The sequence below is a fragment of the Thermobia domestica genome, chromosome 18, assembly GCF_964235325.1.
Source record: "Thermobia domestica chromosome 18, izTheDome1.hap1.1, whole genome shotgun sequence".
In the NCBI taxonomy this organism is placed as follows: Eukaryota; Metazoa; Arthropoda; class Insecta; order Zygentoma; family Lepismatidae; genus Thermobia; species Thermobia domestica.
The window spans coordinates 136,272,048-136,297,241 of record NC_137471.1 but is presented as its reverse complement, the minus strand read 5'-3'; the positions used below and the strand labels follow the sequence as shown (position 1 = coordinate 136,297,241).

Sequence of the window (25,194 nt, the reverse complement as noted above, 5' to 3'; positions counted from 1 at the left end):
TAACATTTACATACTTCCCGACATAATAAACATCAAAGTAATTTGTGTTTTAAACTGTACAAAGTAGAATAAAATCGCTTTCATATATTGTCACATGACGTAGGCTGATTGCAAATATACGTTGCTAGCTACCGAAATATACGTTCTTCAATCACGGTGTAAAAGCTACAGATACCAGACGGAACAAACGTTGTACGATGCTACTATGAGAACCGTAATGGGGTTAGCCATACTGAGAGCTTTAGCCATACTGAGAGATCTACCTGAGTTGGATCGGCAACGCCTGAATATACTGTACTTACAATAATGAATTTATGGTAGGGACAAGTAAACCCTTAGATCCTGACCTTCGAGGAAAAAATTGGTTATGTTTTGTCGCGTACTATAACTGAGCGAACTCTTCGCGAAACCAGTTTTCCATGCGAGTAGCCACTTGTATTTACCTATAACTAACGCCTAGGTGGCTAAAACTGGACAGTTGCCAACTCCAGGTATTAAAATTACCGCACACTCCTCATTCCTCTAGAACAGACGAAACTCTAGAAATATTGGTCGTGTAACCTTAGTTTCTGATCCTCCCTCGTATTTTGTCATTCGTGTTTGTTAATTAAAAAAGCGAACAACTAGAAAATCAAACAAAACAAAATTAACCTAAAGCTTGAAAAAGAGAGAAAAGGACAAAGAAACAGCAATGGAAGAAGAAAAAGAGAAAGATAGAAGATAGGTACTTCAGGAAATTGTTACTAAACAACGAAAAATAATAAATATTAAACACAATATTACTGAGGACCATCTGGTTAATCCATTCCGTAACGCTTTCGTGGACCTACATTATTTCTCCCGTTGAAATTAATGAAAACACAATTAATCTGTTTTAGCCGCAGAAATATGGCACTTTTTTTAAAAATATTTTTTTACATTCTTTTATATCCTGTGATAAAGAATAGAATGAAAATAACATTAGCGTTTTTGAAGAGAAATACGTAACACTAAATTAAATAGGGTCAGAATTAGAAAACATAAAATGTGCAAAAAGATGAAAAAAAAAAATGATCACCCCAATATGAGAGATAATGTTTTCGCAAACGCGCAATGTGCTAGCTCTCCGGATGTGGTGTCATGTGTGTGTGTGTGTTTGTGTGTGTGTGTGTGTGTGTGTGTGTGTGTGTGTGTGTGTGTGTGTGTGTGTGTGTGTGTGTGTATGTTCGTGCCTCGAAATATTATTTGTGTACGGAAAACGGTTTGTTTGCGGATCTATGGGTTTGTTAACCGCGGGTCTACTGAAAAAAAATATATTTTTTCTCCTACGCAATTTTCCTAGCCACGTAAAATCACATTTCAAACACGTTCAGAGCTCCTTGGTGGCTAAGTGGTTAGCACACGGGTCTTTGGCGTGGGGGACCCAGGTTCAATTCGTAACGGGAGCTCATGTTATTCGGAATCCACGTTAAGCTGTAGGTACACATCTCATATAATCTCGCTGCTGTAAGGGATGCTAAACTCAAAATGAAGCAAGTTCAATTTATTAATTGAATAGTAACTAAATAACAGACAAAATACTTTTTAAACTTGGTATCAGTTTGTTGATTTGTTCTAGTTATAACAGAGAGTAATGAAAAAATATTGAATGTTATTAAGGGTATTGTTCTTCTAGATATGCAGTACACTCGAAAGCATTGTGTTTATGTAACAACAACAACAACAACAACAACAACAACAAAAAAGCCTTCTAGTAAACTAATTTCCGTAGCAGAAAATTTTCACGTAGTTGAAAAATTCCCAATCCACGTTTAATCATATGATATAAGATCTACAAACCGACTTACTTGGTCTTTGCTATTGATTTTCTATTAATACTGTAATTTATTTCTTTTTCATACATGCATTTCACCAGTTGTTCTGTCATGGGATCAATATGTCACCACTGAAAATGTACGTCTCAACTGGGAAATAAAACCTAGTGCAAATATTGAAAGTAAACATTCTATACACCCAGCACAGCGATCTTGATGCTATGATCCTTTCAATACAGAAGAACTAAAAAACTAACTAACTAACTCTATGGCCTAAGGAACCCGGAGGTTCAATGCCGCATTCACAAAAGCTCTCCATTGACTTCTATCCTTAGCCAATTGGATCCAGTTTCTACTTTGTATTCCAATCTCTGCGAGATCCATCTTAATATTGTTCTCCCATCTGCGCTTAGGTCTTCCTAATGGTAGTTTTCCTGTTGGTCTTCCAGTTAAGACTTTGAAAGCGTTCCTACTTTCTTCCATCCTGGCTACATGACCTGCCCACATGAGCTTCCTAGATTTGATGACCCTGACAATGTTGGGTAAACCGTATAAATTATATAGTTCCTCGTTATGAAGTTTCCGCCATTCCCCATTCCCGTTTCTTTCGGGTCCGAATATTTGTCTCAGGATCTTGTTCTCAAATGATTTCAGTCGGCGTTCTTCCCTCAGAATAAGCGACCATGTTTCGCAACCATGCAGAACAACAGGTATGATTATCGTTTCAGTACAGAAAAACAACTTCCAAAATATAATACTGTAATAGAAAAATACATTTTCTCATACATGATATATTGGAGCATTATTCTTGTCTTCTTTGAAATTCGCATAGTAAAGAGGAGAAGAAAACAACGAAGAAACCGAACACTTGGAGTTACAATAAAGATAAGCTAACCGGATAGGAAAATTTAGACACTTCATATAGAGAACTACATAAAAGCGCATGATTATCTTCCAGATCAAGTGATAACTAAATCTGACATGGCCGCTGAGAGATTTTGTGTTTATAGCCAGTGTTTCCATGACCTTGAGTAAAACTTGGAAAAGTGATGGGAAACGACAAAAATACCACTAATTGGATCAACATCCAGTGAAAGGAAGTATTATGTTGTTGGACCTTTAGACTTCATTAACACCTTAGCTGCTATGTGGGTCCGATCGGACTCACTGCAGTAGTCTAAGAAAATGTCCTCGTAGGTCCCAAAGGACCCACAATTTCTAATTCGTCGAGTTCTTAGAGTTCTTATATTGTAAAGTGATGTCTCTAGTGTTAATAAACTGTAGTGTTTCTATCACACACAATATAGGAGATAATTACACTGTAGGTTTTGTTGTTAGATATTGCCGATTAATGCCGCTAGAGGCGCTGAATATCAATTAACAAGTATTTGCTGTTTCTGTAGGGCCTATCGGATCTACATGTTCTTTTTTTGGAATGAATTACTCTGATTTATTTTGACAAGATGCCAGTATTGTGAAGTCCCCATCAATTTTCTCAGTTTTCTCAGATCACTATACTGTTATTACTAATGAGATAAAGTTCTGGGCATATTTGTTCATTTTTCATTGGACAAAAAACTATTGATTAGCACTAAAAACAATAGGAACTAAACCACTCTTCTCACACAAAGCTAGCTTCTTCATACGGGTGGTGTAAATGAAAGTGACCTGGAGAACAGAGTTCCAGGGTACAAAACACGCAGCAAAGGAAAGGAAATAGTTTTAACTTGCTTATAGCAGATGTTGAAAATAACCACCATTCATCCCTTAGCACTTTTAAATCCAGGTCAGCAAGTTGCAGAAGGCAGATCGAAACAGGGCTGCTGGAATTTCTGTAATCTCATCAGAAGTGTTCAGCTGCAGTTCTTGAAGACTATAAGGGTTGTTGCGATACACCTTAGACTTGAGGTGTTCCCACAAAAAATAATCACACACTAATAGATCAGGTGACTGTGGTGGCTAGCTAGGGCCGACACCAGACTCATCTCTGCTGACAACTCTGTCAGGAGTCACGATTGAGTGAATAACATCTTCACCTGTGCACTGCTCAACTCACGTTGACACAGCGCCACGTGATGTGGTTCAACGCATACTTTCATGTCCAATCGTATCTACTTGTCGGGGCCACTTTTATTTGCCCCATCCTGTATAATAATGAACAAATGACTATCAAACAGAGTTGCCAGTTCAACTTGCCCATAAACAAAGAATACACTAGTAGATCCGATCGGATTCCCAACTTTCATGCGCGCAGATTCAATACATCGCCTTAGGTTATGTTTCAGCATTATGTTTTTTTTTCTTTTTTTTTTAAAATATGAACAAAACAAAAATAATATAAGTAGATACGTTGTCATTCTACTGGTGAACAAGAAAATTCGTCCTTGGTAGTTAATGTAAAAGTGCATGGTGAGCAAACGCAGCACAAGGATAGCTCCACAGAAAAGTAAAATATTCTGCATGTCTAATATGTCTACATTGTAATCACTGTAATCACTGTAATTATTTCAAGTAAAAAAGAAATCACAGTATTCTGACCAAACGTATAAAAATGTGTAGCTGGAAGAGAATCACTGCGGAACTGAAAAATCGAAGACTCGACTTTAGATAGCAAAAAATGTGCTTTAAATTTTAATATTTTGATATATTTTCATGTTGTTGCCTCGATTCCCCATCTGACTTGTGTGCAACGCCTTGAAAAATTGCGTTGCTTTTTAGTGAAGAAAAGCTGGAATTTCGATACAAAACCCTTCATCAATAGGCTCTTTCAATTCCAGGATCTAATTCAAAGCCATTCCCTGTTTTGAAGAAGCCTTTGAATCAATTGGATTACATGATATCTCGAGGTATGTGAGTCTGATAGAGTTGCTTACCACAACATATCAGGTCCAAACACATCGAGAATGTATTCATTAGGAGCTATGGCAATCATTGTTTCCGTCAAAATTTTATCCTTTTTGTCCTTTATACGTCATTTCTGTAGTCTGAATTATAAATTTTTGGAAAATACGGCACGTTCCATCCCTAATTGCCACAATTTCGCCTTCCGATCTACTGTAGAGTTGGAAAGAAATTGCAGTTTGATTGTTTTCAATATATACTCTTGATTGAGCCAGGGGCGGGGCCCCCCATAAGAGGAAACTTTCTTATTTTACATATATAAATAAAACCCATCCCAAAGTTTGGAACTCTTAAAAGTAGCAGTATGACAACCCACCGCCTTCCCAGAAGTCAGACCTGGATCCGCACCTGGATTGAGCTAAGTATTTTGTCACAAATTCCGTTGTTAGTTTGTTTCTTATTAAATGAAAATATATTTTCGCTGTTGGAAATGGGAATTCGAATTGAACACCCTTTTTTCACAGCCAATATACTGTATATATGTGTCAAATATAGCCCCAATGCAAGGCATTCCGGTTTCCGTATATTTAACAACATAAATTGGCACTTCTCGTTGAATTTGTTTCTTGTGCGTCCTGTTCCTATTTTGCTTTGCAGTTCTGTTGCATTCTTAGTTTTAAACGCACTATCATTAGATTAATAAGAATCAATACAAGCAGTTTGTCAATGGTGCTTTCAAGTTGCTGCGATGTAAACTACACCGAGAAAAAAATGTATGTGGCGTATTTAAAATCGTATGTTACACTTGTAAATCCTGTCCTGTCGTTTTGTAAGTGCTGTACGTAGTACAACAAACGTATAACTGAAAATGCATGTTTTATAATACTTTCTGTATAAGTGTTCCATCTGTACGTACTTTCCGTATGAAACAATATAGGCGATCAGGATCTCACATGCAAATGGAAGTATATAGCTGACGAAGGTAACATGCCTATATGCATGTAATATAAGGAAGATTGTTAGATGACAGACTTGCTGCAACGACATGATGTAACATCTAAGGGCAGGGCCTATGGGAGTATTATTATATTTGAAAGACGGAAACTGAAGTTAAAGACGATAAACAAAACATATTTTTACTTTCATTATGTTCCAAACCATATTGCCTCCAATAATGAACAACTTGCAAAAATTGTGTCTACTTTGGTTTTATCATACACTATATTATAATTAAATATTGAATATGAATTATTAATATACATAGATGATTTTTAAAAAAAGAAGTTAACATTTAAACGAGACGAAAATTCTTTGCATCTAGCAAAAGTCCTAAAAGAAGATCAAATCTTCTAAAACGTTTAGGATGACTACAAAAAAAAGTATGTGGTCTACGTAAATACGTAGGTTACATGCGTAAATCCTGTAGTTTTTTGGACTTAACGTACGACTATACGTATCATTCCGCAGCAAACGTATAACAAAAAACTGTTTTATAATACTTTCCGTATAAGTGTTCCATCTATACTTACATTCCGCTTGAAAGAAAGAACTGTATCTAGTCGGTAAGGATATCACATACAGATGAACGTATATAAGATACAGCTGACGTATATAATATACGTATATGTATGTAATATACGGAAGACTGTTAGATGTCAGGCGTCCTCCAGTGGCATGATGTAACATCTAAGGGTGAAAAAGGTAGTATGTATGTAGCATGTGATGCTCCGTACAAATCTCCATAGTAAATTTATGGATTCCGTATATTTGTACGTATACTGTTGCCCGGATAACGGATTTTTCTCAGTGTATTTTTTTATGTATAGAATTAAATCTTAGTTATGAAATAGGATATACGATAACATGTTTTCTGTAAATGAGTCGCAGTAACTCAAGAGTAAAGCCCTCACCTTTGGCACGTGTGGTCCATGGTTCGACCTCAGCTTTCGCCAAGAAGGTTTTGAGGTGAACAAACACGTAGGTTTTCTTAGGATTCTCCCATTTCCTCTTATTTCCGTTATTTCACCATTATCATTCGTCTTCTCATTACCTTGAGGATGCGGTAGCTCAGTGGCACAGCGCTTACCTCTGGTGCGTGGGAACCCCGGTTCGATCCCCGGCCATGTAACTTCGTGGTAAACAACATCATGTCCGTGGTTTTTCACGGAATACTCCCATTGTCTCCCACATTCTCATTCCAGCTAATCTTTCATTATCATTCATTTGCCTTAATCACCCACCTCCCTTAGCCTAAAGGACTTAATTGTAAGACATTAAACTGAAATATTTTATTTCATTTTATTTTTTGTACACCACCACCCCTTTTCCCTTGGTGCATAATCATGAAACGTTAAATTCCGAAAAAGAAAAGTTTTAAATGTCCCTTGAAACTTCAATTTATTTAAAATTGTAGGTACAATAATATATAATATAAATAAAATAAAGAGTTTGTGTGTGTTTATCTGTGTGCGGCCTGGGGACCAGACGAGTGGACCAAGAGTTACCAAATTTTGGTCAAGGGTACTTTGGCTCAGGCCCCAGAGAAAGATGAATCCCGTTTTTCAAATTTCAAACCAGGGGGTTTCAGGGGGTCGTTTACCAGAACCGACTTGGGAACCAGACAAATTGACCGGAACTGTCCAAATTTCAGTCACGAATACATTGGTCCGGGCTCCAGACCGTAGTTAAACGTTTTCGTCAAAATTCGAACCAGGGGGTTTCAGGAGGGCGTTTACCGGGCCATGTAAAAGTAATCCAATATGACCAATATTAGTGTCGAATTCATAGTTTTCGCGGTCGCTGAAATCAATGGTGACACTTCCATTAGCTATGACTTGCAAATTTAGTTACAATTGTATGCGAGCCGGGAGCCAGCGGGGAAGGGGGGGATACCGAGACATGTAAAAAAAATAGGCCAAAATGACCGATATTAGTATAAAATCCATAGGTTTTCGCCGTCGCTGAGATCAATGGTGATACTCTCACAGGCGTTGACTTCCAAATACAGACCCCGTGCGAAGCATGAGTATATTCAACTAGAATATAAAAATTTAAGTTTATTTAATTACAAATTTTAACTTATTATCTTGAACAAAATGAAATGAAATGAAATCTTATTTCCCACGGTTATGCCGGTTAGGCTAAAGTAGACGGTTATTATCTTGAACAGCAGTTTTGGTGTTCGCGAATATAATTTTGTTCTATTTTTTCTTTCTTAGTGTATTAGCGTTAAAAATTATCTGAGTTGAGTGTGCAGCGTGAACTCTCGATTGACGAAGTTTATTAGTTCGCCCGTGACGTCAGAAAGATAACCCACCAGAGACTGGAGTTATGTCTCGAGCAATGGACACAGTCAACCACCAACCTCAGAGGGAGCTGTCCAGAGGATACAGTTACATATTTCATTCACATAGAGTATTTACCTCTGGGCATTGGTTCCACGCTCCGAAAACAGAAACATCGTGCAACCAAAACATTCGTACTGTCTCCATACATGTATGCATATAAATTTCACTGTGTGGCTGTAGTTTTAACGTATATCTAGTTTATGCTACGCAACATGAGAAAGCATTGCTATATCATCCCGTTAATTAAGAGGGTTCCTGAATACACATATTTTTCGCTTTTTGTTAGGAACAACTCGTAATGAGATATTAGTTTCTATGAAAATACAGGCGAATTGAAACCGTTCGCCATTTTTTTTGTATAGCTCACGGTACATATAAATATAACGAAGAAACAATTTTAATCACTGGAAATTATCCTGAAAGCTTTTATTTTATTACTATGCATAGGAAATGTTAAATCGCATAGTCACAGTGAGAGATACTGAATGCCATAGCATGAGTAATAGCAAGGTTTCCTTGTAATAAATAGACTTATTGTTTAACTATTTTTTAAAGAAAAAAGTTTATTAAAGATTATTAGTTTTAAATCATTCTGAGCGTATTCAGAGAGAATTCGTTAATCAAGGGTTAGTCACAGACTAGTTAGTGAAATACTAGCACTTTACTAAGGAAGATGTACTTCTTGGTATTCAGAGTCTACTTTGAGTACAACTAAAAAGTTGATTTGGGTATGATTAACTAATATAATCCCAATCATCGGGTGAGAAAAATAAAGGTGGCAACTACGGAATGTAAATGTGCGCATGCGTAGGGTCTGTAAAAATAAAAATACATGAAATCCGAAATCCGAAATGCTGTGACGCACAAGCTAAATCATGGCTAAAAGGGTATCCTCTAGATTAATTAGTCACATGTGATTAATTTCGTCAACTACTACGTCTAATTAGAGACTGAATACACTCTTGATAACCATCCGTTAGTCAAAATCGTAGTACGGCATTAATCCGGTGTCAGAACGACTCTGCATAAGGCCCACTATCTTTTTGTTAAGTCTTACGAAGGAAATTTCCGATATCTTCAATAGATCTGTCATTTTTTTTATATATATATTGAATGCTGGTCACTAGCTTTAGAACCACGAAGAAATTAAATGTCGACTAAAACCAAGAAATTCATGTTATTATTCAGTTCAAAATCTTTTGTCGCGAATTTTGAAGAACGAATTTGAGGTTTAAAATATATAAAACGATAATCATGCCTGTTCTATTATATGGTTGCAAAACATGGTTGCTTACTGTGAGGTAAGAACGCAGACTGAAAGTATTTGAGAACAAGAGTCTAAGACGAACATTCGGACCCAAGAGGAGCGGGAATAGAGAATGGCCGAAACTTCATGAAAAGGAACTGTAAAATTTATATAATTTACGAAACATTGTTAGGGTCATCAAGTTTAGGAGGCTCAGATGGACAGGTCATATAGCGACGATGGAAGAAGGTACGAAAGCTTTTGAAGCTCTTTTTCTGGAAATTCAATCAGAAAACATCCATCAGGAAGACCTAGGAATATGGAAGGATAATATTAAGATGGATCTCAGAGAAATAAGAATACAAATAGAAACTAGATTCAGCTGGCAAAGGACAGAATTCAATGGAGAGTTTTTGTAAAGGTAGCATTGAAGCTGTGGATATCATAGGTCACAGGTTAGTTTGTAACGCATAAATAAAATATGACCCAAACAAACAGATATTATTACTAATTCATTCTTCAGTTTCAGTAACATACTATTGTCTTTATTACAGTAGATATCTAAGAAAGTAATTATGAATGTATATACAAATTAGTTATAATAAATGTTTGCTTTGGACCAATCATAATTTTATTTAAGTTATTTCTGCTCATTATTTCTTCTTATTTTTCACTAGTAAATGTCCCTATGTATTACTGCAGACAATACTTTGAGTTGCTACTTCTGTCTTCTGTCTGTGTTCAATTACTTTAAAAGAAATGTCCAAATAACAAATGTCATAATATTTATTTTAAGAGATTCCGAGATATGTACATCTTATTATAATAATTGCAATTTTCGCACCTTTCTTTACCGACTTTTTATCTTTCCTTTTATATATTTATATGTTCATCTTTTTTTTTTTTATAACAAATTCAAGTACTTAAGTTCGTGTTTCTAACCTTAAAGGAATCCGAGATATGAACATTTTATAATAACAATTACAACACAAATTACAATTACAACAATTACAAAAGTGGTACAAGACTTCCACAGACAATATTATTTTACATGTGATACCATTAGCATCACTCACTTATCTACTTTTGGTTTCCAGCCATTTAGAAACCCGGTATTTATTTTCGCGTTCCTAAATGGCTGGAAACGGAAAGCTACTAGGTGATTCGTGATAACGGTACCTCATGCAAAATAATATTGTCTAGGGCGCTCTTGTTCCACATTTCGATTATCTTTTATCTATTTGAAGATATCACGGAATTACTGTAAAATTAGCGGTATTTTAATTTCGCAGTGATAAGACAAATCTTAAGTGCTGTCAAAGCTTTTATTTACATAAGTAGCTGAAATACTCATTCTTCGCATGGGTCAGATAAAATATCTAAGTAAACAAACTGAACTACGAAAGAAAGAAATATGGGTCATATTCTATTACTTCTGCATATCCCGGTAAACTTCCCTCCGATTTGGAAGTCAACGCTTGTGGAAGTATCACCATTTATTTTAGCGATCATAACAACTATGGATTTGACACTCATATAGGTAATTTTGGATTGCTTTTACATGTCTCGGTAACAGCCCCCGCAAATGATCTCCAGCTCGCATACAGTGATAGCTGAATTTGAAAGTCATCACTAATGGAAGTGTCATCTTAAATCTCAGCGACCGCGAAAACTATGAATTTGACACTATTGGATTATTTTGCATGTCTCGGTATTCCATCCCGGATGATCCCTCGGCCCGCAGCCGAATGGGGTGAATTTGGAAGTTAATGCAATCGGAGTTTCATCATTGATCTCAGCGACCGCGAAAACTATGAATTCGACACTAATATCGGCTGTTTTCTACTACTTTTACATGTCCCGGTAAACGCCTCCCCTTGGACCCCTTACTGGTACGATTAAAAAAAAGCGCTTCGTCTTGGTTTGGGGCCTGTAACAAGGTACCCGTGACCCAAATTTGGTAACTCTCGGTCTACACGTCTATTCCCCAGGTCGCACACAGATAGACAGACAGACACAGACTTACAGGCAAAGAAAATCTTCATTTTATTTATATTAGATATGCTATTACCGCGTAATTTAGACTGAACTGACGCAGCAAACGAATGATAAACGAAATGCACAATTTAAAACACTTTGAAGTGCTTTAAGATTCATGTCTTCTGTAACGTATTACTTACGTAAGGGGGATGTGAAAACATTTTTACAATGAAGAGCAAAAAGCTTTCTTTTTATTAAACAATCTTACGTAATGGGATGAGTAGTCGCAAAAAAAAAATGAAATGAAATGAAATCTTTGAGTTTTACGTCCCACGGTTATGCCGGTTAGGCTAAAGGAGACGGTGATGATGAGAATGAGGGAAGTGGTGGAATGAAGAAAGTTGGAGGAAACGGGAGAACCCCGAGAAAACCCACGAGCACGGTGCTTGTCCACCACAAGGTTCACTTGGCGGGGGCTGGGATTGAACCCGGGACCCCAAGCACCAGAGGTGAACGCTCTACCACTGAGCCACCGCGCCCCCATGAGTAGTCGCGTACGAAAAATAAATGAGTATATAATATTCTTGAAGAAGCCTTCAAATATGATTTATAAACCTGGGATTGTAGCTAGATACAGTTTTCGTGTCTTCTTCAAAAACAATTTATTTATAACTATTCGTTACAAGACAGATAACTCTGGTCGCGATTAAAAAGTATTCAAAAGGGAAAGTTTCATTTCTTTAGAAAATGGCAGTATATTCACCAGAGAAAAAAAAGTAGTAAAAAAAATCTAAATGTTCAATTTTTAATAATTTTTAAAGCAAATAACCGACTGAAAATCATGTTTCAATATTGCACAGATAATTTGCGTTTTCCCAGAAAACTAAGTGATAAACGACGTGAATGCGTGAATCATGTGAAGTGAATATAGGAATTTTTGTAGCTAACAGGAGAAAGAACTAAGCGACTCACTTTTATTTTTAAGTTGATTACTGTTTAAGAGATAGCGAAAAGAACCTACAAACTGCGGACGACATTTCAACAGGTGATAGAATGATTAGATGAATACGGCTTGCAGATGATACGACACTTATCGCAGAATATGAGGAGAAAATTAATAAGATGTTACAAAACTTAAACAAGGGCTGTGAAGGATATAGGACGAAAATAAATGTTAGTAAGACAAAAGCCATTGTGATTGGAACGAAGGAGTTGGTGTCGAATATAGAAGTAGGAGGGAAGAAGATAGAACAGGTGACTAGTTTTCGATACCTGGATAGTATTATTATCACACTAGATGCTACGAAGTGTGAACGTGAAATAAAAGCAAGGATAGGAATGGAGAAAGAAACTTTTAGGAGGAAGAAAATACTATTTTGTAGAACTTTGAATAAAGAATTGAGAAAAAGACTCATAAAGTGCTTTGTGTGGAGTATTGTACTGTATTGGTCAGAAATATGACTTACGCAAAATGATAAGAAACGATTGGAAGCTAGTGAATTAGCTGGGTCGAGCCGAAAACGAATGAGAGGGTGTTGGTAATGGTAGAGGAGAAAAGAACAATTTTAGATATTATTAAGAAGAGGAGGAAAAATTGGTTGGGACATTGGCTAAGAACAAACAATATCATGAGGGTTGTTTCAGAGGGCATGGTAACAGGAAGGAGAGGGACAGGCCGAAGGAGACTACAAGTAGTGGACAATGTCAAAACAGGAAAATTGTACGTGAAGACGAAGAGGTTAGCGGAAGACCGTGGAGCATGGAAGCTTCTCAGTTGCAGCAAAGACCTGGCAATAATTGCAGAATATCTATTATGATGATGATGATGACTATTGGTCAAGAAATTGTACTAATAACAGAAAAAGTTTTCATTTAATGATTTTAAAATCTCGGGATTTCAAAAGTAATTGCATTCTCTCGCTCAGGAATGTGCTGCTCGTATGATAATCACCACAGTCTCAAAAATTTATATGTGATGGTGTTTAGAATAAAATAGGCTTTTGAATGATATCGCATACAGTGTCACAGGCACATACATTTGGGAAAAATTAAGAAAAAACATCATTTCCTTACATTTGGGCGGTACTATTAATGATGCTGAAGAAAATGGACCTCAAAAAATAGTGCGTGCTCTAAGTTTTATACTTACCTAGTTTATCGAGTTTAACTGAAGTATGCTTCGTAGGCGTGAAGCTTCCGAAAAAAAAACGAACTAATTTTGGAGATAATACGCTTTGTAGCGCGTGTCGTACAGTTTTCTCTATGTAAACATTACGTGATATTTTGAGTAAAACGGAGGATGCGAGATGAAAATCACAACTTAACTAAAATATGTAAACATTAGTTAAATGACTACTTCTTACCGTGTGTTTCCAGTTTCCGCAAAGATTTTAAGTACATTTTTAAGAAGTCATTTTTATGTTCTAAAATTCATAAGGTATTTGATCAAAACATGAAACAAATAAAAGTTTATTATTCAACCCAAATGTACCCACAATACTATAGAGGTTTAAAACATACCAAGCTTGTGACAAACATCTTGGCATTTCAGCTAAACGAATAAAACGCAAGCTCTGACGCAACGTTGCTGAGTGCTAAGGGGTGTGACTATGACTAAGCAGACGAACTACAGCGCGATTAGGTGGCAGAGGATAGACGTGGATGTGTACAAAATAAATGTGGCAATACCGCTGGCCTCTCATTTGCTAGCAGCCTTTAAAGGGAACTTGGAGCGCCGCCTTCAAATGCTAAGATGTTTGTCACGCCGTTTAGTATTATATTTAGAATACAATTTTTTTTACTAGAAGCTGTTAGAATAATAGGAGAGGAAGTACTTACTCCGCTTGATCCTCCAGCACCAATTCCTCGAAATCCAACACAACCTTGTACCCAGATGGAGCGATGATTTCTGTCTCACATTCTGCGTTGTCTGGATAGTGATTAGGAAAGCCCGGACTCACGACAATTGCACGGCTTTGTTCTCTACTTAACACCACAGACTTGTTACATTCTGGCCAAGCTTCATCAATAGACTCTAAAATTAAAATATAGAAATACATCCGTTAAAAATATATTACATATGTTCATGATTAGAAAAAAGAAAGGAAATAACTTACATGAATGAACTCATAAGGAACGGATATAAACCTGTCATCCGGACATCCGAATCAAACCTAGTCCATTCGATAAGCATAACAAAGATATGTTTATGCACAAAAAAATAGGTGCCATGGACAACGGACTAAGTCTCTGGGGCCCCATTAACCTTGTTAGTATAAAGAAAATCGTAGACTTGCAGTGAAATAGGTATTGCATCAACACTGTTCATTGGAAAGTCATGGTTTATAGTTCATTCTCTTCAGCATGAAACAAACTTTCCAGAGTTGCTATGTACTGGGGCCCATAACGTACTTGAACATGGAAAATTGAGAGACTGTCGGAAAATTTCCTTCCAGAAATCTTTCCCATCAACTTTGGACCCGTCTGTAGTGGCCCCGGATAAAATCACATAACCCAAATGTATTTCTAAAAGTACTATACGGAATAAGAAATGTGTGTACCGTGTTTTGTATTGATAGACGGAATAGATATGAGGGAAAAAACTTGTATACAAATACACGCTTTTCTCTCATACCTATTCTGTCTGCCAATACAAAACTTGATACATTTCTTATCCCCTATAGTATTTTTTAAGATCCATTTCAATTAAGTGCTTTTACCCGGGCCCACTCCAGATGGTTCCAAAGTTGATGGAAAGGTTTTGTGGAGGGAATTTTCCTGACATTCTCCCAATTTTCCTTGTTCAAGTACGTTATGGACATTAATATATAAAACCTCTGGAAAGTTTGTTTGCTGTAGAGAGTGAACTTTAAACCATGACTTTCCAATGAACAGTGTTTATACAATAGTTACTTGACTGTGAGTCTACGATTTAATTCATACTAACAGGATTAATGGTCCCCAGGGTCTTACTCCGTTGTCTATAGCACCTAGTTTTTTGTACATCAACATATCTTTGTTATGTTTATCGAATGTACTAGGTGTGATTCGGATGTCCGGATAACACGTTCATGGCCTTTCCTTGTCAGTATTTTACTAAACATGGTTTCAACGTTGTATCTTATACAGTGAAATATAACCTATGGAATGAAGGAAAATGCATTACATTGTTACGAAAGTGTTCATTACGTCCACCATCAGTCTCAACAAACGTCCTCGGACGTTTCACTATCTTTTACTTCAGCAAATGTATGTTGCAGAGATTGACCTCTCCAGGAGAAAATTTAAACCTCAACTTTTCATTCTGCCTTCTCAGATTTTCAAATACTTTATATGGGTAAACCCATGCGATTGAGATCAAGGTAACCGTGATCTCCATAAATTCCTTTAAGTCAATCCAGTGTATCAGAAACATATCCAATTATAGAGGTCTATAGTATTTCATCTATACGAAATACAAAGGCTACGGTATGGTGAAGGGTCAGTACAGACTACGATTAGATGTAATTTGCCTTCTAGCAAAGTTTGTCGTGCGAGGGTTAATGGTTCCAAAACTGAAGTGATTCTGGAAAGGCTACATTGTAACACTTTCCGATGTACGTTCCAGTTGTTCTAGCACAGTCGAAGAGGGCCAAGAACGCGGATTTGCAGTTGGACACTCGACTGTGAATACCGTAGTCCAACAGCATGGGTGCATAATCCTCACCAGATTTTGTAGCACTGGCTATGTCACATGGAAAAGGATTTAGAAACTAAATCATTGAATGGAATTAAGCTATCGCCACCTGGTACTGTGGTTATAACTAATAACCATCCATGTTATTCAAAAGTTACGTCTCAAGGTAGATTATAAGGTGAATGCTCATGTGTTGAAACCTGTCATCATCTCGAGGTAGACTATAAAGTGAATCCATATGTGCTGAAACCTGCTATCATCTCAAGGTAGACTATAAGATGAATGCTCATGTGTTGAAACCTGCTATCACCTCAAGGTAGACTATAAGATGAATGCTCATGTGCTGAAGCCTACCATCGCCTGAAGGTAGACTATAAGATGAGTGCTCATGTGCTGAAACCTGCAATCACCTCAAGATAGACTATAAGGTGAATGCTCATGTACTGAAACCTGTCATTATATCAAGGCAAATTATAAGGTAAACGCTCACATGCTGAAACTTGCCATGTCGTGCAACGAAAAACCAACCGCAGAAAAGTGTACTGGCGCCACTTTTATATGAGTAAAGCAAACAACAATATCCGTTATTTTTGTGAGCTGGAGGGAAAGAACAAACTAATGGCTGATCCTGTTTATATAGAGTTTATATACAATCTTTAGAGCGAAATTTCAGTTTCAATATTTGTGTATATATTGACACACGGATTTAAATGAGTCTTTTCTTAAGCTAACAAAGCCACACACAAATAAAAAGTTCTGTGCACTGGACCCTAGAGTAGGGATTCGATGTACTTTGTTACACAGAATCCAAATTTCGAACCCTAGGACGATCGGTCACGTATATTTTTTTGTGGGGACTATAAACTTGAGCGATTTTGGATACGGAGGATACAAGTAACACAGCTATACAAAAAACAAAAGTTCTGTTCAGTGGACCCCGGGGTATGGATTTCATGTATTTTGTTTCATAGAATCCAAATTTCGAAAACCTAGAACGATTGACTGTGTCGATTTTGTTTTATGGTGTCAATTTGAGCGATTTTGGATAGAAAGGACACAAGAATTTCGGCCATAAGACAAAATTGACGCTGTCAATCACCCCAGGGTTTCGAAATTTGGATTCTGTGTAAAAAAAATACATCGAATTCATATCGTGGGGTCCGCGGCACAATTTTGTTCGGGATATGGCTGTATTACATGTATCCTCCCCATCTAAAATTGCTCAAGTGTTTTGCCCATAAAGAAACTGGCATGAACAACCGTCCTGTAGTTTCGAAATTTGAATTCTGTGTTACAAAATACATGGAATCCGTACTCTAGGGTCCACTGAACAGAACTTTTTTTTGTATGCATATGCTTTGTGTATCCTCCCTACCCAAAATCGCTCAAGTTTTTCGCCCGTAACAAAATATTGACAAGCTCGATCGTTCTGGGGTTTCAGAATTTGGATTCTGTGTAATAAAATACATTGAATCTATCCCCCTGGGGGCAAGGCGCACAGAACATTTTTTTTCGTGTGTGTAGCTGTGTAATTAAAGATAGTGTACAACGCACGACATGATTTTTCAAATATTGATCTAGTCGGTTAGTTCTATTAACGTAGTTAGTTCTATATAACATACTGTATAGTGTAATATAACTACGCTTTTTAGAATGTAACATTTCAACTTAATTTGTAAGAAATGATAACAAGCGAATATTTGAGGAAATGTTAACATCGTTAACCATACGTCAAAGAAGCTTTCAGTTTCTGCCTATGCTCTCACATAAGGATACTTTGATCCAGGGGTTAAAAGTGGATCTGGAAAGATGTTGGGACGCATGACATTACGCCATCCTCCACGCCTATCTTTGTCAATTGTAATTTTTTAGGAAGTAAGAGGACGCCATATATATATTTTGGAAGTAGGGTAACGGCATCACCCCTTGTTTCCCCTCCCTTTAACCCCTTGTATCACGAACAATTAAAAAAAATCTGGAAAACAACTATTTTGTTATAATTTAAATCAACATGCATTATGCTATATCATTATTAATTTTCCATGGAGAAGTCTACAAATAGTTACTTTGTATGTTTTTGACGAGGGGAGAGCGTAACTCGTAATCAGAAGAAGAGGAACTTTGTTCAGAATTGATTTGATTCAGATAACCAGCAACAACTGAACAGTACGTTACGACTGTTTGTAATTATTCTATAAATAAATTTGTTTTTAAAAGATTAAAAATGAAAAAGAGAAAAATAAGTTATTTAACTGAGAAAATTTAATTAAAAACAACTAGGTGTCATTGCATTTTACAACACACATTCAGAATGAAATGTAATTACTTTTGAAGCCACAAATCTTTTTTTTGCCTGAAGGCAAAGCGGAATTTCTATCAATTTGCGTTTGGATTTCAGATAACGAGGAAAACTTTGAAATTCCATGAGAAAGATTAACGAATAACATATACTGATGAAAGATCTTTATATGATAACATCAAGATTATTCATGGTTATTTATTCTATGGAAAGATTAAAGGATTCAGATCTTGATTAATGGCAATAAAATTGATCTATGCGTTATGGAGTATCTTTCTACCTTCACTGTTTATTATAGAAATATTACAAAGAGTAAAACATTAAACAAACTTGACCGTATAAAATGTACGGTTAATATTTATATCACATGCTAATACGTTTGCCAATAATTTTTTAAGGAATACATAAATTGAAATACTTTTTTTTTTTTGCTCTCGTTTAGACAAATGATTGCATGCTTGTTATTGATATATAGGGTTAGCATAAATGATTTATTCGTTTTGAAAAGGCTATATTTTCGAAAGTACACATATGAAAGAAACATCAAAGGGATACATATTGAACATTTGTAGATGCTGCATAAACTTGAGGGTGTATTACAAGTCCAGACGACGTACTTTTTTCATGCTTTCCTTTCATTTTAGAGAGATACTAATTTCGTACTACCACACTGCCACACCCGATCAGAAATATGAATGGACTCGCGCTACCACCCGGAATACACAAGACAAACTTGGTGAGCTTGTGGTTCTTTTTATATATTTTTCATGTGTGTACATGTAATACTTTTGAAAATATAGCCTCTTCAAAATGAATGAACCATCTATGCTAACCCTGTATTTATAGATTCAATTCACAATTTTCTGTCCTAGCTCAGAGTCGTGAGGCAAATAGAGATTTGCACTTAAAATGTAAAGAACTCCGGTGTAGAAAAAGAAACAGATAAGTATTAAGGCGATAGAACCCAATGTTCGGGCTACATATCATCCAATTAAATATCTAGCCGTCCAATAATGGATTGTAATGCCAAAGACGTTCCGCTGCTTACATATAATTATTTTTGTTTAAGTCAAAGAGACTCTAGTCAAATAGCCGATCCTGGGGGAGAGGAAACCTGTTCTTCGAAGTTTGCTTGTGTCCCAAGAATTTGGGTTAATTTTCTTGGATCTTTGAATGCAAATCCGACAATGAAACGCATATACCTGATTGGGCCACTCACAGTTATACAGATATCGGCACCGCTGCAATCAGATCACCAAACAGTCAAAAGTCTCAAGTTTCAAAAAAGACAAATAGCTCTAGAATGGTCAAAATGCTCACAAATCAGTCGAAGCACCCAATTGCCAAATCGTTCAGCACGTTCAGTAAACAAATATTCTTGAAAAAATTGTCATAATTATAATATCCTACAAAATCGAACGCCCAACAGCAGAAATATCTAGATGGCACATTCCCAAACGGTTAGTATGCCCAAGAACTAAAACGGACTCAGCACCCAAACCACTCAAGAAATATGTCAGAACTTCTAAAAGCAAAAACGGTCAGAATATCCTTGTTAAAATGGTCTAAACTCTCAAAATCTTTGACGGTTAGAAACCTTTATTGGCAAGATCATTAGAATGCCAAATGGACAGGTGACCCTCAAAAATAGTCAGAATTTCTAATTAGCAAAATGATCAGAACCACTAAAAGCCTTAACATATTAAACTGTTTGAAAGTTATTGTCAAAAGAATGTCAATGCTTTGTAAGTTACTGAAACGAACTTATGCGTGAGTAAATCATCAAATTAGGAAGAAGGCAATTTTTAACTAGCCATTCCAGATCAAGAATTAATTTAATTATTTAATTAAATCATTTTAACCTATTTTGCTGGTCTCTAATTTATTTTAGAATAACAATAGGGCATATTTACTTTAGTTTGGCAATAGTTATGTGGGTAATAGTTATAACTAACTAACTCTATGGTCTATGAAATCCGGAGGTTCAATGCTTCAATCCCACGTTCACAAAAGCTCTTCATTGACTTGTCCTTAGCCAATATGATACAATTTCTACTTTGCGTTTTTCTTTCTGTGAGATCTATCTTAATACTGTCTTCCCATCTGCGAGTAGGTCTTCTTAATGGACGTTTTCCGATTGGATTTCCAGCCAAAACTTTGAATGTGTTCCTATTTTCTTCCATTCTGGCTACATAACTTGCCCATCCGAGTCTCCCAGACTTAATGACCCTAACAATGTTTGATAAAAAGTATAAATTATGCAGTTCTTTGTTATAAAGTTTCTGCCATTCCTCATTCTATTTCTTCTTGGGTCCGAATATTTGTCTGAAGATTTCGTTCTTAAATATTTTTACTCTACGTTCTTCCCTCAGAGTAAGAGACCATGTTTCGCTACCATATAGGACAACAGGCATGAATATTGCTTTATATATTTTAAGCTCCAAATTCCTTGACAGAATTCGCGATTACAAAAGAGTTTGAATTGAATACTAACACGAATTCTCTTGCTTTCAGTTGACATTTAATGTCTTCGTAGATATGATTTTAGTTCGTTAAGTTGATCCTAGATATCTGAAAGTATCCACTTCGTCGAAAATTTAATAATTTAATGCATCCATAATTTCCAGTAATACGATCCTGACGAACGTCCATATATTTACTTTTTACTGCATTTACTTTCACATTCATGTCTCTGCAAGCGTTGAATAAAACGTCTCCATTTCTTTCTATTGTTTTCGGACCATCCCCTATCAGATTTATATCATCAGCATACTATAAAATCTGGTGAATACCATTCAGCGCTAGGCCCTGGTATCTGCTATTTTTGATTTTCCTTATAGCGTACACCAAAATAAAATTGAATAATAATGGTGACAACGCTTCTCCTTGTTTCAGGTCATTATCGACGTGAAGAATGATTTTTCTAGTCAGATTTGATTTTGGGATTCATTTAAACATTTCTTAGTTAATATAACTATTTTTCGGCATTCCAAATCCTGTAAGAATGTTGTACAATGTTTGATTCCTAATCGACTCTTAAGACTTTCTAACATCAATAAATAGTTGATGTATCGGGATATAGTATTCCCATTTCTTTTCGAGTGTTTGTCGAATGGTAAATATCTGTCGGTAGTTGATGATTGAGTTGATTTTGAGTTTAACGCCCCTTTCAACAGCGAGCCTATATGAGACGGGCCTATTTATTAACGTGGAATACGAACCACATGAGCTCCCGACGGGAATCGAACACGGGTCTCGGTAGTTGACGGATTTCGAAAAAATGCGCACGGATAATGTCAAATAATTTGATTAGCATATTGGACCAATCTTGGTAATAGAAAATTTGAGAGGATTTTACAGCATGATGATAGAAGAAAAATGCCTCGATAATTACTAAAATAAGTTTTATCGCCTTTCTTGTGAATTGGAACAATGATTGATTCCTTAGATTTTTGTGGTAATTCCTTCTTGTTCTAGATAGGAAGAGTGAGTTTTTGTATCTTGTTCCACAATTTTTCTCCTCCAGCTAAAATTAACTCAGCCGGAATTTCATTTACACTCAGAGATTTGTGTTTCTTTAATTTGCTTATAGCGATTTCTATTTCTGTTCGGCTAGGCTCTGGAATACACTGTTCTGCTGTGTGCATTTTCTTTTCTCCACGAGCTTAAGTTCTTGAGTACGTGCTAAGTATTTTTTTAAAAAAAAATAGGACAGTGATCAAAAATTTTGTATAAAAGTTTTCAAAAGCTTTATACATTTTTAAATTTTAAACTTGAAAGTGATAATTAAAAACTTTTAAATGAGTATAAGAATATTTTACTAGAAACTTTAATTTAAAAAGTTTGCAAAAAAAAAAACCGTTTAGTGACGGCAAAATTTTATAACCTGAAAAGTTTAAATAAAGATGTTCAGACAAAAAGTTTTGAAACAGTGATAAAAAATATATCAAAAATGTTTTAAATGTAAAAAATTTAAGAAAGCCTTTGAAATTCTTAACTAATCAAATTGCAACAAGGATAGCTTTCCACTAATAACGTTAGATTATATTTTGTCATTAGAGTTCAAGATGTGAAATTGTTGTTGTTGTTATATACGAAATGTATTAATAATTACCTATTAGGTTTCAAGTAATTGACCCTAAAGTAGGAGTGATAACTACAATCCTAATGATCAACAAATTTTCAAACTAAAATTTGATGCTTTTGAAAGTAATTTTATACAAAGGTATTCAAACATTTGAAAAATTTAAAACCAAAATTTCAGTGAGCAGCAAATCAGATTGCACCAAGGATAGTTAGTCACTAATGATTTAGACTACGAGTTGAAACTGAAGTTCAAAGCAGGAAGCTCTTATTGTTACATATTAATCGATTTCAATAATTATATTTGGTTTCAAGTCCTAAATTTTCCCACAATAATTTTACACTGTAAGTCATAGCTACAATTCTAAAGTTCAAAAATTTTTAAACAATTTTTTTTAAAAAATAATCGAACAAATTCAAACAAAAATTTTGAAAACTGTTCAGATTTTAAAGAAAGATTTGAAAATGATCATCCAATCACATTTCGTCAAGTATAAAGCTCCACAAATGATTTTAGACTATGGGCCGTAACTGCAATACAAAAGTTCAAAAATTTTCGAGCTAAAAATTGTACACAAAACTTTTCAGAAACTTCAAACAAAAATTTGCAAATGATTAGCTAATCAGATAATAACCAAAAATAACTTTTACACTATTGACCCCAGAGTATAAAGTGTAGCTATAATAATACAGTTCAAAAATTGTCGAACTAGAACTTGAAAAATCAAACAATGATGAAAAGAAAATTCTAAATAAAAAATTGAACAACAATTTTCAAAAAAACTTTTGGAAAAATATGTGAACAATAAGGTTTGAATGTGATTAGCTAATCAGATTTTACTAAAGATAACTTTCAACCAATGACCTTACACTATGAGTTGTGACTAAAGTGCAAAGTATGAGATTGTAATTGTTTCATATCAATCGGTTTTAATAATTACTAATCAGGTACCAAGTTCTAAATTTATATACCAATAACTTTAGACTATGAATTGTCTCTGATGTAAGTATGATATATTAGACCAACATTCTCAAATTTGAATTTTGATAATTTTTACCCATGAAAGGACAGAATTTGCACCATCCAAATTTACCCGAGTCCTATAGAACAACGAATTTTTATTTTTTGACAATTTTAATAATTAAGGATGAGCCAAATATACTTCTGCTGGTCTCAAGGTTCTCATGTTCAATGGAAGGCAATGATGAAATCTTGTATTCAACCATATGATTAAATTTGTTACAATTTGTATTAATGAACATTAAGCATAACATTCAAATTCACGCCTCATGCTAATTCAATATTTTCGTCAAAATTTAAATTTCCCATCAAATATCAAGCGTTATTTTTGACATTATTGACAATTTTGTATCTAGGGATGAGCAGGAACAAGCAAATTTAGAGAAGTATATATCCAAGTCCTAGAGAACATTAACCAATATATATATTTGATAATTCTAATGTTTAAGAGGTGAGCCGAGATCCTTTCTCAAATTTTAAAAGGAGATCATCCTAGAGCCTCATTTAAGAAGATAACTTAGGTCAATAACCTATAACATGCACTGAGAAAAATCCGTTCTCCAGACAAGTGGTATAATGTACGAATATAAGGAATCCTCTTGCTTGCTACAGAAATCAGTACGGAACATACGTTATCCGTATGTTACATAGGCACTGCCCTTAGATGTTACATCATGCCGTTGCAGGATGTCTGATATCTAACAGTGTTCCTTATATTACATACATACACAGGGTGTAACAAAAAGGTACGGCAAAATTTTAGGGATGCATTCCTTATGGGTAGACAATACAGAAAGTTCATATGACCATATGTCAGAAAATGCATCGTTCAGCTTTGCGGCCGTTGAGCCGTCTGATGCTATGAAATAGTCATATTCTGGTCGCCCCTTAATGTGTACATAATGCGAAAAACAAAAAAACAGATAGTTTCCCTTCCCCGCCCGCCATGGTGCCCCCACATACAAGAAAGACATATCAGTCGAAAGCTTCATCCTTCCGAAACATATTGATACCAAAATTATCTTCCTAGTTTAATTAGGGGAGAGCTATTGAGGTTTAAATTGAGTCACATTAAGGGGCGACCAGAATGTGACTATTTCACAGCATAAGACGGCTCAATGGTTGTAACTCTGTAACGATGCATTTCCTGACATATGGTCATATGAACGTTTTTTCTTTGCTTGTCTATCCATAAGGAATCCACCCCTGAAATTTTCCCGCACCTTTTTGTTCTACCCTGTATGTATGTCACCTTCGTCAGCTTTATGTTATATACGTCTATTTGTATGTGAGACCCACCTATATTGTTTCATACGCAAAGTACGTACAGATGAAACACTTAAATAGAGAAAGTATTATAAAACATGCGTTTTCAGTTATACGCCTGCTGTACGTTAAGTCCAAACATTACAGGATTTACAAATGTAACATACGATTTTACGTACGCCACATACAATTTTTTTATCAGTGTGGAACTATAAATATTTTGGCGATTCTTTACCTGTAGTAGGGGATTAGCAGAAGCATCGAAATTTACAAAGTAATTTATTTGAGTCTTAGAGAACGTTTACCAAATTTTGTTTTTTCACAATTCTTAAATTTACAGGTGGACCAATCTACCTCTCTGAAAATTTAACGGAACTATAACAATATACTCATATCCTATGAAAAGAGAATAGATCATATATTAAATCATATAATCATAGAACGTGTTAGAACCTCATTAAGAATAAATTAAGTCAATAACCGATCACGTGGTGAACACGTTGCAATACTAATATTTGACATTTTTTTTACATATAGAAGGTTAAACTGGAACAGCTAATTTAAATTTAAATTTACATTGTTTGGGTCCTAGAGAACATTTATCAAATTTTACTTTTTTATGGTTCGCAAATTTAAGGGGTGA

At 35.5% G+C, this 25,194-nt stretch overlaps 1 protein-coding gene across 2 annotated transcripts in view; it reads right to left on the bottom strand.

Moving 5' to 3' along the window:
- Window positions 1–25,194, bottom strand: part of LOC145675647 (uncharacterized) — a 920,247-nt gene that overhangs the window by 279,846 nt on the left and 615,207 nt on the right. For both annotated transcript variants that reach the window (XM_081746206.1, XM_081746207.1), the window contains exon 7: window positions 14,046–14,241. In XM_081746206.1, the coding sequence (XP_081602332.1) occupies window positions 14,046–14,241 (196 nt within the window). The remainder of the gene's footprint in view (window positions 1–14,045; window positions 14,242–25,194) is intronic.